General features: G+C 51.5%; 1 protein-coding gene across 1 annotated transcript in view; it reads right to left on the bottom strand.

Moving 5' to 3' along the window:
• Positions 1 to 20,089, bottom strand: part of LOC144828418 (putative flap endonuclease 1 homolog) — a 96,380-nt gene that overhangs the window by 15,725 nt on the left and 60,566 nt on the right. Inside the window, exon 7 of the mRNA XM_078686545.1 lies at positions 13,277 to 13,413. Within this exon, the coding sequence (XP_078542671.1) occupies positions 13,277 to 13,413 (137 nt within the window). The remainder of the gene's footprint in view (positions 1 to 13,276; positions 13,414 to 20,089) is intronic.

Here is a 20,089-nt window from a genome sequence, read left to right as displayed (position 1 = left end):
CTTAGTTTCTCCCTAGCAGTGAGGCTTGCCCTCTTCTCACATCCTCCACTCCATCAGTATCTGGGGTATCCCAGATCCCCTCATACAGTGTTACTGCTCTCCTCTGTGGTCTCCCCTGACTCCTTTTTACAGTCTACTGTCTTCCCAGACTGCCTCCCTGCTCCCCTCCCTTACATAAGCGCCCCACCTGCCCACACTCTGCTCTTTCACTCTCCAGACCCCTATCAATCTCTTCACCGCTTTCAGAGTCTCTCATCCAGCTCATTACATGCTCCAGGCCTCCTTACACTCTTTCAGCTTCTTGCGTGGAGTCTCTCCTATCCAACAGTACACTCTTTCTGTCCCCTCTTAAGACTTTACGGCTCCTCTCTCTCTTAACCCCCTCAAATTCCCATTGATTACTTCCAGTTTACATTTTTTACACAGCCTCCCTCCTCCCACTGCACTATCATACCCCTACACTATCTACGCCTTCCTCTTACACCCACCATGATCCTCACTTATTGTCTCACTCCCTGTTGGCAGATGTTGGAACTGAAGCACAAGGAAACAAAGTGATTTGCCAGGGGCCACACTGTTCCACCACTTAATGAAGAAAGTATTTAAACAGAGGTGTCTAGATTTCATAGTTTACAATCTACGCTCTCCCACAGATTTCCCTGTTAGGCACTTACTTGTATTCATGCCAAAGGCAGATGGCTTATAAGATTATGAGTAAAGCAACTTCGCCCTGTCCGTCATGAGCAAACTCCAATAACAAGTACAAGAACACAGCAAGTGCACCCATCAAACCCACAACCCTTTGTTGGCGATAGAAACCACACTTGCTACCAAAGATTGTGCAAGATCTTCACATCATTGTTGACGAAAGGAACAAGTTGGCTCAATTCCCCATGATCGCTTTGCAACGTATTATCTTGTGGACCAGGAGATCTTTTTAAAGAGATTTAACGAATGGACCTTACAATGGATGACCTTCCTCCTCCACAAGATGATCCAACAAGTGCACATCGGAACAGAAGACTCGTCAATACGAAGGCTGCCTTGCAGTGTCCCATAGAGTCCTCCGTCTTATCCCTACTGTTTAACATTTAAATCCTCCCACTGGCACCCACTGCAGGGACATTGTAAGAACTGGGACCACCAGTTCTCCGTGGGGTAGCATGGCTCGAGCAGGAAGGCAGCCAGGGGCTTACGTGTAAAGCAGCTACTTAACACACACATCCAATGAAACACACAGTGGCGCAATAATGGAGACCACACCAGTAGTTGTATTTGAAAAATCAAGATCTGTTATATAGGCTTTCAATTAGATCATTGCATTGGTAATTCATTAGCATTTCAGACAAGCATTTCATTAAGATGTTTCATGAATCACGTGCAGATTGCATTTCCTGTGAAGGGGTAAACATTTCAGATAAGCATTTCAGTAAGACATTTCATTAAAATAACAACCAGCTCATCTATGCAGTGAAACATTAACTAACCCCGCCTGTCGCATCAGACTCTTTGACAGGCAAAGTGGTAATTGTATAAACCTGGAGGATCCTACAAGAAGCTTCTATAGTAATGCGTCTAATTAACACATCAAACTTCTCATGGACGCTTTTCCTGGAAAGGAATAAAACATATCAGCAAGTACTTATCAGTCTAACAAGGAACTTCAAAGAACACAGCCTTTAGTCATCCGTGACAAGCCTTTCTTCTTGTGAATACAGGTCGGTTTGCGACCCAGATCAGATCATCAGAATTCTATGGAAGTCCACCTCTGCAAGAAAATTCAGTACAGTGAAGTGACTCTCCCTCTCATTAACAGGCTTGTAAATATGGTGCACTATGAATAACTCAGGCTTGTAGATATGCAGGCAAAACGATATAATGAGGCACATTCAGAAGGGGGGGGGGGCCAACAGGACCCAGTCACAGTTAACCCCGGGGGAGGGGCGACCTCGGGCCTCACTCGGCCTACCGCCCTCCTCCCCAGGGGGTTACCTCTGGGGCCCTTGTGAAGTGTCCGCTTGGGGGGGGAAAGGAGCTCCGGCCCTGTGCGCCGCGGGGGCAGTTCTGGAGCCCCGGCACCGGGACGAAGCTGGACCAGCGTTTGGGGCGGCAAGCGGAGGGGGCTCTCAGGCTCAGCGGCCCCCTCCGTAGTGGAGTGCAGCTCTCTTTGGCCACCGGGCCGTGTAAGCGGAGCCCGGGTGACGGCCAATGGGGGAGCAGTGTGAGCCGGGCCGCGGGACCAATCACGGCACAGGAGGACGGGGGCGCGGCCAATGACGAGGCCGAGCGCCCTCGTCACGTGATGGAGGCATCGACTTGGCGTCAGGCCTAACGAGGCCTGACTGGACTACGCGGCGGCCTTCCTCAGGCTCCGGGGCCGCCGAGGGGTCTCACAGTGCTTCCGTGGGCTGCGGCGGTGATTCGGTGCGCTGTGCGACAGCGCCTGGGGGGCAGTCTCGGCTAGGCAGAAGGAGGGGGGCCACTGGCGCCTCCAGGCCCGGCGCGACAGCGGCAGACAGCGACAGGCTATCGCAGCGCTTGGGGACAGCAGGTGAGCGCTTGGGGGGCAACTGCAGTGCCTCGCTGACATGATGATTCCTGAGGGGGAGAAGCGCTTTAGAATACCAGTGCCTCACAGGGGGCTTCAGCGCTAGAGTCTCGTGGGCACTGTTAGCACAGGGCAGGCAGGATGGGAGCAAGTTGTAGCGCTTGGCCCACAGTTCAGTCAGGGGGAGACAGGTAGGCCCAGTTGTAGGCAGGGGACGCGCAGGGCAGCGCAGTCCAGTACCTGGTCCCAGAAAGCAGGTTTCTTGGCGCTTGGATGGTTCTGCGCCCTTAGTTGCTTGTTTCTTGAAGTGGAAGAGGGGGGGTTGATGAGTTGAAGGCTTGAAGAATTTCTCCTCATTCATGGGCCCTGGGGTTCCCTACCACTGGGCCAGATCAGGGGGCTAGCTTTGGACACCTCACCCAGCTTAAGAGGCAGCACCTAGATCCTGTCACTCCCAGTAGCATAGGTTCCTCACTAGGCCCTCCCGCCTAAAACTCCTGCGTGGGTTCCCCAGGTCAGTGATGCCCCAACTGACTAGAAAAAGTTCCCTCCCTTGCTTATATATGCCCAGGTCAGGTGACCACTCTCTAAGGCGGGAAAAGTCAGGTCCGCCTTCCTTCTGGAAGGTTCCAGGAGCTTCCCCACTCTAACTATGGACCGGGGCTAGGTGGCTGGTGTTGCAACATTGTATGGGGACCCAGCCTGCTCCTGGCAACTAGGGTGCTACACTAAAAAGACCACGCTGCAGTAGCAGGGGCCAGTGGCAGCCATGTTGAAAGTAGAGAGCACCTGCACCCTAACACAGATTAGCTATGAAAAGGTGCCCGAAGACCTAAGGGCCAGCAAAAAGTAGGTGGGAAAAATTAGGCAAGGGCAAAAAATCACGGGGAAAGACCATCCTAAGGCTGACAGGTCTAACATGCGTCCCCCCCAGCTGAAAGTGGGGAGAGCTACCCAACATCTAGGGAGTTCTCGTCACTAAGGCGGAAAAACTGGGAGAGACCGTCAGCATTGGCGTGGTCAGCTCCGGGTCGATGTTCCACCCTAAAGTCCATCCCCTGTAGGGAAATGGACCACCTTAGCAACTTGGGATTTTCGCCTCTCATTTGCATGAGCCAGCGAAGGGGTCGGTGGTCGGTTTGAACCAGGAAGTGAGAGCCAAAGAGGTATGGCCTCAACTTCTTCAAAGCCCAGACCACAGCAAAGGCTTCTCGCTCAATGGTACTCCATCGCCGTTCCCGAGGGAGGAGTCTTCGGGAGATGAAGGCCACAGGTTGGTCTTGGCCATCATCATTGAGTTGCGACAGCACGGCGCCTACGCCATGCTCTGAGGCATCTGTCTGCACGATGAATTATTTTTGGAAGTCCGGAGTGGCCAGCACCGGAGCAGTGCACATCGCGCGCTTCAGTGTTTCAAATGCCTCCTGGCAAGCAGCCGTCCAGATGACCTTACGTGGCTGCTTTTTGGACGTCAACTCGGTCAAGGGGGCCATGATGGTTCCATACCCCTTGACGAATCTGCGGTAATAGCCAGTGAGGCCGAGGAAAGCTCGGACCTCAGTCTGAGTTTTGGGGGACTCCCAGGCCATGATGGTCTCAATCTTGGCCTGGAGGGGTTGCACCTTACCTCCGCCCACCAAGTGTCCCAGGTACACGACAGAGCCCTGTCCAATCTGGCACTTGCTAGCTTTGATGGTCAAGCCAGCACATTGTAACGCCCGCAGCATCTCCTGGAGATGCTGCAGATGGTCCTCCCAGGTGCTACTGAAGACAGCTATGTCATCCAGGTAAGCTGCTGAGAAGGACTCCAGGCCAGATAACACCTGGTTCACCAACCGCTGTAAGGTGGCCGGAGCATTCTTGAGCCCGAAGGGCATCACTCGAAATTGGAAGTGGCCCTCGGGGTGGAGAACGCTGTCTTCTCCTTTGCTCCATCGGCCATGGCAATCTGCCAGTACCCTGATGTTAAGTCGATGGTGCTGAGGTACTTGGCTACTCCCAGCCGGTCAATCAGCTCGTCTGCCCGTGGTATCGGGTGAGCATCTGTCTTGGTGACAGAATTCAACCCCCGTTAATCCACACAGAACCGAAGTTCTGGTGTGGCGCCCGGTGGAGCCGCTTTCGGCACCAGCACGACCGGACTAGCCCACAGGCTGCTGGAGGGCTCGATTACTCCCAGCTCCAGCATCTTGGTCACCTCACCCTGGATGCTGTTCTTTACTTTGTCGGACAGCCGGTAAGACTTGGTTTCCCCTGTGTCCACATCATGGGTACACAGATGCGTAATTCCAGGCGTGAGGGAGAACAACGAGGCGTGCTGCGCCAAGACCTGGCGGCAGTCCCTCTGTTGTTCTGGGGTCAAGGATGGAGAGAGGACAACTCCCTCTACTGAACCATCCTTCTCCTGAGCCGCTAGAAGGTCAGGAAGAGGCTCACTTTCCTCCTCCTCGCTCCCATCCGTCACCATGAGGAGAGCAAGCTCCGATCGCTCATGATGAGGCTTCAGGCGGTTGACGTGGAGCACCTGGTGGGGCTGTCGGGGGGTCTTCAAGTCCACGATGTAGGTGGTCTGGCCTCTTCGCTCCACAATCTCGTACGGACCAGTCCACCGGTCCTGGAGGGCACTAAGCTCCCCAGGCTCCATGACCCACACCTTCTGTCCAGTGTCCAACTCCACCGTCCGAGCGTTGTGGTCATACCACTCCTTCATGACGGCTTGGCTAGCCTCCAGATTGTCTTAGGCTTCCTTCCACAGCTTAGCCATCTGGCTGCGGAATGCCAGCATGTAGCTGACAACATCACGGGGAAGCTTCTTCGAAGTCTTCTCCCAACTCTCCTTGACCAGACTGAGGGGTCCCCTAACGGGATGGCCATAGAGCAATTCGAAAGGGCTGAACCCGACTCCCTTCTGGGGTACCTCGCGGTACGAGAACAACAAGCAAGGGAGGAGGATGTCCCATTTCCGCCTCAGGTCTTCTGGCAGACTCCGGATCATCCCCTTCAAGGTCTTGTTGAAGCGCTCTACGAGTCCGTTAGTCTGGGGGTGGTAAGGAGTGGAGAACCGATAGGTCACTCCGCACTCCTTCCACATGGCCTGCATGTAGACCGACATGAAATTTGTGCCCCTGTCCGACACCACGACCTTGGGGAATCCCACTCGGGTGAATATCCCCATCAGGGCCCGCGCCACTACAGGTGCAGTAACGGTCCTCAGAGGGATGGCCTCCGGGTACCGAGTGGCGTGGTCCACTAACACCAGAATGAACCGATGTCCTGCAGATGTCGGAGGGTCCAATGGCCCAACGATGTCAATACCGACCCTCTCGAAAGGGGTCCCGACCACTGGGAGTGGTTCCAATGGGGCCTTCAACTTGGTCCCAGTCTTGCCACTGGCCTGGCAAGTCTTGCAGGTCTTGCAATAGGTGTCAGAGGCAACTCATCCTAGGCCAATAAAAATGTGGGACTAGCCTCGCAAAGGTCTTGTCCTGGCCCAGGTGTCCGGCTAGAGGTATCTCATGCGCCAGTTCCATCAAAAAGGCTCGGTAGCACTGAGGGACCACTAAGGCCCTCGAGGAACCATGCACCGGAACCCTTGGCTCACTGTACAGGAGGCCATCCTCCCAATACACGTGGTAGTTGCCGGTCTCCTTGTTCATCGCTTGGGCTTCGGCCTGTCGCCGCATGCCTTCAAGCGTGGGGCACTCCTTTTGCGCCCGACAGAATTCCTCCCGGGTAGGACCTCCTTCCACATGCCACCCGGCAAGGGTCGGCAAATCCCCCACGGGAACGACATCCACCTCCACGGACTCCGGGGTTACCTCCGCGGGCTCCCCATCCATCACACGGGGTGTGTCCTCCACAACACTCTCTTCTGGACCGACAGTGGGTTGGGCCATTGTTTCAGGCTCCAATCCGGGTTGAACTTCTTGCCGGGCAGCCGTGGACCGCGTGACTACGCACATCCACCCTGGTAATCCCAGCATCTCAGTGTGGGCCTTAAACTCCACTTCCTTCCAGGTGGTATGTTCGAGGTCATTACCGAGCAGACAGTCCACAGGCAAGGCAGGGCTGATCGCAACTCTCAACGGGCCTGACACTCCTCCCCATTCAAAGGGAACTTGAGCCACGGGATAGTAGCTCATTCTGCCGTCAGCCAACACGGCCGGATGGTACACATCAGGAACAACCTGCTCAGGGCACACCAGCCGCCTCACTACAGTGGTCATGCTGGCTCCTGTGTCCCTCAGAGCGTCCACCTCCTCCCCATTGACCTTCACCCTCTGCTGGTACTTAGCAGTATTCGATGGTAAGGGCGTCACTGGGACCATCTCTTTATCCCCGAGTGAAACCAGGGTCAGGCATGTCCACTCCCCTTCCCTATCTAGGGGCAGCTCCAACCCAAGCGCTATACTAGCCACCCCGGGACTCTTGCCACCAGTGGGGGCTGAGGGTTGTTTGCGACACGGGGGGTCTCCCTTGTAGTGTCCGACCTCTCCGCACTCATAGCACCGGACCACTTTTGACTGCTGACTCTTGTCAGGGTAAGTGGGTTTTGGGGAACGGTTCTGAGGTGGGGTACCTACTCCTTTCCCAAACTGTCTAGTTTGTGGGCCTCGTGAGAACTCTGTTCTTTTATCACTACCCTCTTTCTTTTGAGGGGCGCCCTGTCCGCCTTTCGGGCCATCTCCCCCGGGGCCCTTGTGTGACACCCGGGTGCTAACCCAAATATCCGCCTCCTCCGCGAGCTCACGGGAATCAGTAAGCTTGCGGTCCACCAAATGTTGGCACAACTCCGGAAAACACTTATCCAAGAGGTGCTCTCTCAAAAAAAGGTTATACAGACCCTCAAAATCTCGCACCTCGCTGCCACGCACCCAACCATCCAGAGCCTTTTGGGCATATTCAAAAAAATCCACACAATTCTGCGTGGACAGCTTATGGCTGCCACGAAACCTCTGGCGATACCTTTCAGGGTTGAGGCCAAAATGTTTGATAAGCGCCTCCTTCATGGGGGGATACCTTAACTGGTCTGCCTTCTTCAAATACAGGAGTGAGTCCCTGACATCAGGAGGTATATACCGGTACAAGCCACCTCCCCAGTGTTTCTCAGGCCCCCCATGGGCAGTCAAGGCCACTTCATACGCCTCCAACCACCTGGCAATGTCATCTCTCTTGGTGTAGCTCACTATCACCTCCTTGGGTAACCAGAATCTGGGCTCCTGATGAGCTTCTGGTACGCTGCCACCATTAGGACTCCCTGGCGCACTCAACTGCAATGCTTGCAGCTCCATTTCCTTGAGCTGCAGCTCGTGCGCCCACTTCCTTTCTTCCAATGCTAATTTTTCTCTCTCCAAAGCAAACTGCTTATCTTCCCTTTCTCTCTCTAACTCTAACTTGGCAAGCTCCCACTTCAATCGCCTCTCCTCCCTTCTGTCCTCGTACTCCTGCGGTGACACACCCTCCCTAGATACACTGCTCCCTGCCCCGGAACGTCTTCCTGGCAATATATTGTCTGATATGTCAATGTTGAGCAGGCCTGGGTCTTCCTAAGTGTCCACCTCCCCGTGTGTGACCTGTTCCCCATCCTCTTCTTCCTCTGGGTGGGCCCTTACCCATGCCCTTAAGGCGGTACGGAGCTCTTCATTTACAGCTCTTGTCCCCACAGGCACCCCCATCCCCTGACAAAACTCCCTTAACTGCACTGCCGTGTACCTATCAAGGTCAGCCAGCTGGAACTCCATTCTGTCAGGTGAGGACCTAGATAACCTGGAAGAAAAATTCTAGGACATGGGCAACAATACTGGGTCAACACACTTTGTTGCAGGCTAGACAGTGGTGAGCAATTGGGTTTGCTTGTAGCACAATAGGTGTCCAATTAATTGCAGCACACCCTGTCCCACTGGAGGGTGTTAGGTAGCTACAGGTCCTGGATCCCACCGCTCGCCACCAATGTAAGAACTGGGACCACCAGTTCTCCGTGGGATAGCATGGCTCGAGCAGGAAGGCAGCCAGGGGCTTACGTGTAAAGCAGCTACTTAACACACACATCCAATGAAACACACAGTGGCGTAATAATGGAGACCACACCAGTATTTGTATTTGAAAAATCAAGATCTTTTATATAGGCTTTCAATTAGATCATTGCATTGGTAATTCATTAGCATTTCAGACAAGCATTTCATTAAGACGTTTCATGAATCACGTGCAGATTGCATTTCCTGTGAAGGGGTAAACATTTCAGATAAGCATTTCAGTAAGACATTTCATTAAAATAACAACCAGCTCATCTATGCAGTGAAACATTAACTAACCCCGCCTGTCGCATCAGACTCTTTGACAGGCAAAGGGGTAATTGTATAAACCTGGAGGATCCTACAAGAAGTGTCTATAGTAATGTGTCTAATTAACACATCAAACTTCTCATGGACGCTTTTCCTGGAAAGGAATAAAACATATCAGCAAGTACTTATCAGTCTAACAAGGAACTTCAAAGAACACAGCCTTTAGTCATCCGTGACAAGCCTTTCTTCTTGTGAATACAGGTCGGTTTGCGACCCAGATCAGATCATCAGAATTCTATGGAAGTCCACCTCTGCAAGAAAATTCAGTACAGTGAAGTGACTCTCCCTCTCATTAACAGGCTTGTAAATATGGTGCACTATGAATAACTCAGGCTTGTAGATATGCAGGCAAAACGATATAATGAGGCACATTCAGAAGGGGGGGGGCCAACAGGTCCCAGTCACAGTTAACCCCGGGGGAGGGGCGACCTCGGGCCTCACTCGGCCTACCGCCCTCCTCCCCAGGGGGTTACCTCTGGGGCCCTTGTGAAGTGTCCGCTTGGGGGGGGAAAGGAGCTCCGGCCCTGTGCGCCGCGGGGGCAGTTCTGGAGCCCCGGCACCGGGACGAAGCTGGACCAGCGTTTGGGGCGGCAAGCGGAGGGGGCTCTCAGGCTCAGCGGCCCCCTCCGTAGTGGAGTGCAGCTCTCTTCGGCCGCCGGGCCGTGTCAGCGGGGCCCGCGGTGACGGCCAATGGGGGAGCAGTGTGAGCCGGACCGTGGGACCAATCACGGCACAGGAGGACGGGGGCGCGGCCAATGACGAGGCCGAGCGCCCTCGTCACGTGATGAAGGCAGCGGCTTGGCTTCAGGCCTAACGAGGCCTGACTGGACTACGCGGCGGCCTTCCTCAGGCTCCGGGGGCCGCCGCGGGACCTCCTCTTAGTCGGGTGGGGCCCGGCCTCACTGCGGCGGCCCTCTTCTGGTACCGGGGGCCGCCGAGGGGGTCTCACAGTGCTTCCGTGGGCTGCGGCGGTGATTCGGTGCGCTGCGCGACAGCGCCTGGGGGGCAGTCTCGGCTAGGCAGAAGGAGGGGGGCCACTGGTGCCTCCATGCCCGGCGCGACAGTGGCAGACAGCGACAGGCTATCGCAGCGCTTGGGGACAGCAGGTGAGCACTTGGGGGGCAACTGCAGCGCCTCGCTGACAAGATGATTCCTGAGGGGGAGAAGCGCTTTAGAATACCAGTGCCTCACAGGGGGTTTCAGCACTAGAGTCACGTGGGCACAGTTAGCTCAGGGCAGGCAGGATGGGAGCAAGTTGTAGCGCTTGGCCCACAGTTCAGTCAGGGGGAGACAGGTAGGCCCAGTTGTAGGCAGGGGACGCGCAGGGCAGCACAGTCCAGTACCTGGTCCCAGGAAGCAGGTTTCTTGGCGCTTGGATGGTTCTGCGCCCTTAGTTGCTTGTTTCTTGAAGTGGAAGAGGGGGGAGGGGGTGATGAATTGAAGGCTTGAAGAATTTCTCCTCAGTCACTGCAGATGGGCCCTGGGGTTCCCTACCACTGGGCCAGATCAGGGGGCTAGCTTTGGACACCTCACCCAGCTTAAGAGGCAGCACCTAGATCCTGTCACTCCCAGTAGCATAGGTTCCTCACTAGGCCCTCCCGCCTAAAACTCCTGCGTGGGTTCCCCAGGTCAGTGATGCCCCAACTAACTAGAAAAAGTTTGCTCCCTTGCTTATATATGCCCAGGTCAGGTGACCACTCTCTAAGGCGGGAAAAGTCAGGTCCGCCTTCCTTCTGGAAGGTTCCAGGAGCTTCCCCACTCTAACTATGGACCGGGGCTGGGTGGCTGGTGTTGCAACATTGTATGGGGACCCAGCCTGCTCCTGGCAACTAGGCTGCTACACTAAAAAGACCACGCTGCAGTAGCAGGGGCCAGTGGCAGCCATGTTGAAAGTAGAGAGCACCTGCACCCTAACACAGATTAGCTATGAAAAGGTGCCCGAAGATCTAAGGGCCAGCAAAAAGTAGGTGGGAAAAATGAGGCAAGGGCAAAAAATCACGGGGAAAGACCACCCTAAGGCTGACAGGTCTAACAGACATCATCAGGTACCTCTCCGAATGTACTCTTATGATACCCAAAACCATACTCAGCTTGGTAATAAATCTAAGGCCCTCGTGAGATCTCTGTAATCGGATGTCGGGAGACAGGGGAGAGGGTCCAGACTCTCAATTTCCATTCGGGATCCCTACACCACATTGCAGCAGTTGAGGGTGTTCTCAGTGGAGTGGGGGATAACTGAATGGCCCTGGAAATACCCGGCCCTTTACATGTACTTATTCCCATTCTGGAAGCAAAACACGTATGACATTTTTCACCTTCTCAGAGCAAGCCGAAAATAGCAGGAGAATGGCAGGGGTAAAGGGAGAAGGGTGTTAGGGCAGGGTTCAGCCTGTCTATCGGAGCACTGTTTCTGTTTTAGGGGTTCTGCTGCTAGGGTCGGGTGGGGGACCTGGATGTGTTGGTGCCTGCAACCCTTGTAGCTGATAAGACAGGTACAGTGTTACCAGGCCAGATAATTCCAGGCACAAGACACTTGTGCTTGTAGGTGCAGAATTTCATCTGGATGTATCACTCCTGGTGGATTTCAGGCAATCAAAATGAGGGCCTAAGAGTCAGACTAAAATAACAGAATGCCTAGAGTAAATGTTTCATAGGATGAAGAAAATTCCCTTTGCTTGACTGGCAATAAAACAGCCAGCTGTTTTAGAAGGGTCTGACCACAACCATGTTACAAAATAGGAAACCCATGGATAAAATACCCTCACAGCCCGCTGCCGAGGGCTATACTGGTTGTTAAAGGCCCTGAACCCGAGTTATTGGCCCTGGCTGCAGGCAAGGGCCGTAAAGAGGGAGATGGCTCTTAATAACTGGTACAACCCGAGATGGAAGGGCTATAAGGCTATTGGAACATTCCACCTACCAAGGGTAGAATGTTCTACATCAAAAAAGGAGAAACATAAAGACAAACATTGGAATGTTGGAGCAGAAAGCTTACACCAGCACTAAAAAGCCCAGATCTACCTCATTATCGTCAATGGAGCTCCCAACTTTCCAATGTTCTAGTATAGCATAATAGTCACCTGCCGAGAGCTATACTGCTTGTTAAAAACCCTAAAACCGAGATATAGACCCATGCTGCAGGCGAGGGCCTTTAACAACCAGTATAGTCCGATGCAGAAGAGCTATAAGGCTATTATAACATTCCACCCACTAAGGGTAGAATGTTCTAAATTGAAATGGGAGAAACATGAAGACAAACGTTGGAATGTTGGCGCTCCGGGCTCATACCAGCCATTATTATAAGGCCTGAGCTACTCTATTGTCTTCAGTGGAGCTCCCAACATTCTAATGTTCTAATATTGATGCAGAACTTTCAATATTCATAAACAAATTTATATTAATAAAACCCAATAATCGAGTAGAATTTGCAAGGGCCCTAGAAATGGGAAGACTGGAATAATTGAAATTTGACCTAAATAACAGGCTCCTAAAAAAACCTTTAGCCTTCTTATGAGTGGCCTCAGAAGTCCGATGGGGCCAGTAACAATAGTTACCAGCTCCACCAGGATTACATGGTTTTTACTTTCACCCGTAGATTTTGTCTGTTGAAAACAGCTGGTCTCAGTGTAAAAGTCTGGGGAAAATTATGAATTACCGTGGGAACTCAACCAGGAATTAACAAATCTCCTAATTTTTTAGATGACCCTTAGGGGTCAACTCATAATGGGCTGGATTTTCTCAACCCTTGAAGTTAGCTGTAGCCTCAGCATTGGTAACTCTGAAGGTGAGGAAAATCCGACCCACTTTCTGGGCCACTCATGATGAGGCCTTTGAGAGTCACTCCCAGTGGATTCTAGGGGCCAATTCAAAATCCTATCTTCAAGACGCATGTCAACAAATCACGTGGCTATTTTAGCAGGACACTAAATTCCTGCTAGGACTCCTCAATCAATGAACATGTACTTCGTCCATCAACGCACCTCCAAATGACAGAGGCAGGTTTCTGGGTGTGGAGGGTCCCAAAATTCTGTACTGCCTTAAATTCCAGCCGAGGAGCAGACATTAATAATGAGTGGTTCAGCCAACTCCCACAGACTGAACTCTTCAGATAGTCATTCATTCCAATACTTGCAGTGATAAGAGCAGCTACAGAGTTTTGTCCTATAGGCGTGTATCATCTTACATCCAGTTAGGCCTTTACACTTTTATGGACTCTACTTTTCCTTACAATGCTTAGTAGTGACTGCAAGTTACATATTTGGACTTTTATAATGGTGTTAAATGAATAAATACATATATAAAATATACAAACAAAATACAAGCCTATCGGAAAAGTAATGTGATTACATCAAGTGACTTCATTCCCTGATCCTTGCCCCAAACTCACCACTTTTTGCCAGCAGTCAAGTGTCGCACCAGTCGCGTGCTTCCGAAAGGCAGGGCATCCATGTCTTCGGTGGCCGTGCACCAGGCTGTACCAGAGGCGACGAGGGCAGCGCAGGTTGCTTCAGCCTCGCTTGGAGCCTGAGGATCAAAATCGAAGAAATGCAGGGTTGGTATCACAAAACAGTTCTTTGCAAGGGGCTTTCTTGAACACTACGGACAGACAGGATCACAGACATCACACTTACATAACTAAAATGAACATCTGCTCAGTGGGACAGAGGCGTGTAGCTAGGGTTGGCAAATTGAGTGGCCGGTGCAGCCTGAAGCAAGCTTGTGTGCTTACTTTAGATGTCTGGAAGCAGAAATAGTGGCTTCATCCTATACCATTTATGTCCTCAGTATTAGGAAACAACTTGCAGTCCCAGAAATAAGAATACACCAACACACACATATATTCAACAAAAGACACCAGCAATTCCTAAAAAGAGGAAAGGCCTCACTGCTATTATTAACCTCTTCTCAAAGACCCACGGAAGCCCTGCTATTATCAAACCTGTCCAAAAAAAGCAAAAAATGCCCGATTTTACTACACCAGTTCACAAAGATATGAGGAACCCCTGGTATCGTCATACCTCTAGATAGAGAAAAGGACTCACTGATATTATCACACTTTTAGAAATAGAAAAGGACTCCTTGATATCATCACACCTCTGGAAAAAGAAAAGGGCTCACTGATATTATCAGACCCCTAGAAAGAGAAAAGGGCTTGCTGATATTAACACACTTTTAGAAAGAGAAAAGGACTCACTGATAATATCACACTTTTAGAAAGAGAAAAGGATTCACTGATATTATCACACCCTAGAAAGAGAAAAGGGCTCACTGATATTATCACATCCCTAGAAAGAGAAAAGGTATCGCTGATATTATCACACCTTTAGAAAGAGAATATAACCCACTACTATTATCTCACCTTTACACAACGAAGGAAGGAATTTCTGACATCACAAAGAAACCAAACGAGAACTACCTGGTATGATTATACCACCAAAAAGAGAAAAGGACAAGAATACACCAACACACACATATATTCAACAAAAGACACCAGCAATTCCTAAAAAGAGGAAAGGTCTCACTGCTTTTATTAACCTCTTCTCAAAGACCCACGGAAGCCCTGCTATTATCAAACCTGTCCAAAAGAAGCAAAAAATGCCCGATTTTACTACACCAGTTCACAAAGATTTGAGAAACCCCTGGTATCGTCATACCTCTAGATAGAGAAAAGGACTCATTGATATTATCACACTTCTAGAAATAGAAAAGGACTCCTTGATATTGATGGAGCGAGATTTAGAAATATATTTATTTCATCTCTAAGTTATACTTCCCTAATAAATAAATATATATTTTTTTTTTTTAAATCTCTTTATTAGCATCAGATTGGTCCGTGCAAGCATACATTTATACATGAAACTGCTTACAATGAAAACAGTAGTGATCATTATACAAAGTGAGTAAATGGAGGACTAGACCAATAACATTACAAGTATTGTAACACATTCTAAAGTCTTATTTTCACTTTTCCAAATCTGAAGGAAAATCGCACACGTGGAGAGGTGACGCAAAGAGATATAACCTTTTTCAAACACAACGAAAACGAATGAGCCTTCGTGACAGAGAGAGCGGCAAGCAACACATCCATTTACAAGCAAGATGGCGTTAGCATTGGCATAGGCAGACGAGGGCATGTAAAACGACAAATGAAGACCAGGGTGAAGCGACCACTCCAACCGGGGCAAGGCGTACAGGGAAACGGAGGAGGGAAACTGCTCGGCCCCATCCAGCATACACTCTAAAATCAGCAGCCCACGCATACCCCTTTCCAATAGTGTGTATATGCTAAGCCTGGTAGAACGCACTAGGCAGCGCACGCCAGTTGAACCAAAACCGCCTAGCCCACCCCTTCTGGGACAATAGAGCTTGCAGCTGGGGAGCGTGTATCCCGTGTAATCCTGCTAATATACTGTCGATATGGGCCCCAGATGTCGATCGGGCGGGAAGCTGTTGGGATCTGCGTGGAGTATTCCACACTGTTGGTATTGCATTGGGCAAGGCTGCGCATCCAAGTCTTGGAATCAGGGATTCGCCTGGACCCCCAAAGTAAAGCAATTTCCCTTTTCGCCAGCAAGAAACCTATGGCAGCAAGTTTACGCGTGGTCCGGGGGAACTCAGCGACATAGCCAAGCAGTGCAATCTCCGGCTTGTGTTGCAGTTCGCATTCTAAAATGTCGCCCAAGATGTGGTGTACCTGTAGCCAGTAGGTGTGTAGTTTCGGACAGGTCCATGTGAGATGTGCAAAATCGGCATGTGGAGCCTTGCATTTAGGGCAGTGATGAGGTCTGGCCGGGTCGATTCTGTGGGCCAGCGCCGGCGTGAAGTATAGGCGCCTCAAAAATTTAAAATGTATTAGCTTATGCCTACTGTTGACAGATACCTCTTTAGTGGAGCGGCAACAGGCAGCCCATTGGGCGTCCGTGATGGGGCCACCCAGATCAATTTCCCATGCCGCACGAACTTTTGCATCCGCAGCAGGAAGGGCAGCCACACAGAGTCCATATAACCTGGAGACCATGTGGGCTCCCGTTTGTGACTGGAGTAGGAAAGTCAGCGCTGCCATGTCATCCGGCGGAAGTGGGAACGAGGGAAACTGTGCTCTAAGCATGGACCTCAGCCTGGTCAGGACAAAGGAGTCCATAAACGTCCGGTCCGTAAATCGTGGATCCTCGGATACCGAAAAAACATGTCCGTCTGGGAACAGATCCCCTATTGTGGCGAGCTGGTATTTGGACAACGTTCTGCGGACCACCGCCTCCGCGGTGATGGGGAGCCAGTGTGGGTTAGGCAATGGAAGAGCCGGGGAGTACAGTACGTCCAACTGGAGCAGTCTACGCATCTGCATCCAGGCCCACGAGGTAGTGGACACAGTTTGTATGTCAAGTGGGTCTCGGGGTAAGCCTTTGGGCAATATCGAATTGAGGGCAAGTGGTAGTACCAAGTCCGCTTCAGGTCTCAAATATGGGATCCGAGCGTCCGGATGGAACCAAGGATGCGCATAGGCGCATTGCGCGGCTAGGTAATAAATATAAAAGTCTGGCACTCCAAAGCCACCCCGTTCATAAGGCAGCGTTAGGATGCGCCAAGAAACTCGAGGGTTCCTGTCCCCCCATACTAAACGCAACAACAATGAGCGTAGTTGGGTGAAAAAGATTTGAGTGAGCGGGATCGGTATGTTATTAAATAAATACAAAAAACGGGGAAGTATAAGCATTTTAATTATGGCGATACGGCCGGCCATCGAGAGAGGGAGGCGAATCCAACGCGTAATATTATCCTCCAGAAAGTCTAACGCCTGGCCGTAATTAAGACGGATCATGGATACCGTATCTAGATGAATGTGGATACCCAGATATTTCACCGAATCAGTATTCCACTCAAGCGGGAACGGGCAGTCCCAGCGGGCAGTGGAGGGGGTGAGCGGAAAGATGTCAGATTTGTGCCAATTAATACGAAGGCCGGAGTATTTCCCAAAGCGTTCCACCTCAAGCAGCAAGGGCGACAGGTTGGTCTCCGGATATCTGACATATAGAATGGTATCATCTGCGTAGAGGGAGATGAGTAATGGACCCGTCCGAAACTGGAGTCCGCGGTGCAAGTGGCGCTCCTGAAAGTGTCGCACCAAGGGGTCCATGGCCAGAATATACAGTAGGGGGGACAGTGGGCATCCCTGTTTGGTTCCCCGGGAAAGTGGGAAGCTATCAGAGAGCGTGCCATTAAGGCGCAGTCGTGCTCTGGGGGCAGTATAAAGCAGCTCGACCGTGGAGACAAACAATGATGGCATGCCCATCTGGTTCATGACGGACAGAAAAAACGACCATTCTAAGGAGTCAAATGCCTTCTCGGCGTCTAAAAACACCGCAGCCGCCGGTGTATCCGGGTCAACCCTGTGAAGTACAGAAAACAGCGTCCGCAGATTAAAGGAGGTGGATCTATGGGGGACGAATCCAGACTGGGCTGGTGAAATAATAGATTCCATAAGTAAAGACAGTCGAGTTGCAAGGACTTTCGCCAAAATCTTATAGTCAAGATTGAGTAGGGAAAGGGGCCTGTAGGATCCACACCTAGTGGGGTCCCGACCCGGTTTAGGAAGTAGAATGATGACTGCCTCTCGCAGCGTGGGCGGCAGAACCCCCGTCTCGAGCGCCTCCGCATACATCTCGATCAGGCGGGGCACCAGTTCCACCTTGTACTCCTTATAAAAGTCGGCCGAAAAGCCATCCAGACCCGGCGCCGAGGAGCCCTTTAACGCATCAATGGCTTCCACAACGCAGTCCTGGTCGATAGGCATCACCAGAAATTCCTGCATATGTTTCTCTAGGAACACCATAGAGATTTCGTTGATATAGGGGCCAGGGTCGCGACAGTCAGTCGTCAGATTTGAGGTGTACAATTCCTTGTAGTAGGATAGGAAGGCATCGCAAATGGCGGGGGTGGTCTGATGACGAACACCTAGATCATCTACCATGTCAGAGATGTATGAAGCCTGGCGGGGGGGACGGAGCAAGTGGGCCAAGAGCTTGCCCGGTCTGTCACCTTCACCATATTGTCTAGCTGAGTGTTGTGTGCAGAGATATGTCAGTTCCCTATCAGCAGTGTCTCTGAACTCTTGCAGTAGCTCTAGTCTTTGCGCCTCTACCCTACCGTCTGTGTCAGTGAGCGTGGCCACGTCCAGTGCGGCAATATCGGTCTCAATACGGGTCAGGGAGGCACGGATCTCGCGCAAAGCCCCTACATGTTTGTTGATGCAAACCCCTCTAATAGTGGCCTTGAATCCCTCCCACAATGTAGCCCAAGTGTCCACCGAGCCCTCGTTAAATTCAAAATACTCCTCTATGGCAGTACGAATGTCTTCTTTGAAGACCGGATCAGATAACGCCTTGCCAGGAAAGCGCCATTGTCTCTCATACCCTCCCAACCTGGGGATCAGCAGGGTCAACACAATGGGAGAGTGATCAGACAGCGTGCGAGGGAGCGTTGAATGGTCTCTCACCCAACCGGCCACCCCTGGGGAAAGGAGCCAATAGTCTATTCTGGTGCTAGTGTTGTGATATCCCGAGTGATGGGTGTAGGTGGGTGTGCTGGAGTGCAAACGGGCCTCAATGTCAATCAGTGGGTAGTGCGCGCACATATCCGCCAGCACAGCGCGTGAGCGGGGCTTACAGTCTGGGGAAGAGGAGGTGCTGTCCCTGGTAGGGTTCATCAGCAGGTTAAAGTCGCCCCCCAGTACCATCATATCAGTGTCTAATCGCAGCAAAACATCCTGGAGACCCTGAAAGAAGGCAGGGGAGTCTGAATTGGGGCCATATATTCCAACAAAGGTGATCTTGAAGCCAAAAAGTATCCCTGTAACTACAACATACCTGCCATCTACATCAAAGAGACTGTCTGAGTGCACAAATGGGACGCGTCTATGTATCAATATCGCCACCCCCCTTGCATATCTGCTATAGCTAGAAAAAAATCTGTGTGTGCCCCAGCCTTTTGCAAAGGAGGAAGAGTCAGCCCCCACCAGGTGTGTCTCCTGCAGAAATAATACACCCACCCCGTGTCGCGCTGCGTAATTTAGAACTTGCAGTCTCTTCCTCGTGTCATTTAAACCCCGGACATTCCAAGACATGAAGGTAAGTCTGGAAGGACCAGACTGCTGCCCTATCTTAGCCATTCAAACCCGATGGAATCATAGTAAAACATGTGTGTGCAAAACCGCCGCCTCCCTCCCACAAAACAGGCATCATCCAAAGAGAAAAACAGTGCATGTGTACAAATAACAGAACCAAAGCGTAAACCAACCCACCCCAACCACCCACCACCCAGCCACTCCTTAAGCCCTAGGAGGCTTTTCCCACCCTCACGAGAATAACCAAGAGCAACAAACAATAACAGTTGTCCAACAATGTACCTGTAAAATAAAGACAACATAAGAGAAAAGTACAGTACGGCTCGTGCCATGGGGGTAGGCGACGGTCCGCCATGCGAGAACCACAATCGGGGCAACATTCAATTCTCAGCAATTACGTAAAGCACTGCAAAAAAATAACAGCATTGTCAGATGCATAATACTGAGGTAAATAGCCTGTCATGAAAAAGATGGGGCGGAGACAAGTCAATCCTGTCCGGTTTCAGTAAACAGGTCAGCACTAGCCTGCGAGTCAGTGTGTGGCGGAGATCGTTGTGCATCACCTGAGTTTCGAGGCGACCCTCTGTTTTTGTAGGCTCGACAAAATTCCTGTGCCTCCGCAGGGGAATCAAAAATGCGAAACCTGCCATCCACGTCTACTCTGAGCCTGGCGGGATACAGCATCCCATAGCGTAACCCCAGTTTGCGCAAAGCAGCCTTGACACCAGTGTACTTGCGGCGCGCATCTTGGACCATGATTGTGAAGTCCGGGTAGAAAGAGAGCACGTCCCCTTGCCACCTAACTTCGCCCGCCTCTCTGGCAGCTTTCAGCGCCGCGTCTCTGTCCCTGAAGTTCATGAGTCTGGCTATAATGGGTCGGGGCGGCAGGCCCGGGTTAGGCCGGGGCCCCAGCGATCTGTGTGCGCGCTCCACCACGAAGCCAGTTGTAAACGTGTCTCGGCCAAAAAGTTCGATCAGGAGGTGTTCCACAAAAGTGTCAAAGCGTCCGGTTGCTGTCGTCTCCGCCACACCAATTATTCGGATATTATTGCGCCTACTGCGCGCTTCTAAATCCTCGTT

Source organism: Lissotriton helveticus, chromosome 4_1, assembly GCF_964261635.1.
Source record: "Lissotriton helveticus chromosome 4_1, aLisHel1.1, whole genome shotgun sequence".
NCBI lineage: Eukaryota > Metazoa > Chordata > Amphibia > Caudata > Salamandridae > Lissotriton > Lissotriton helveticus.
This window is presented reverse-complemented; position numbering and strand designations above follow the sequence as displayed.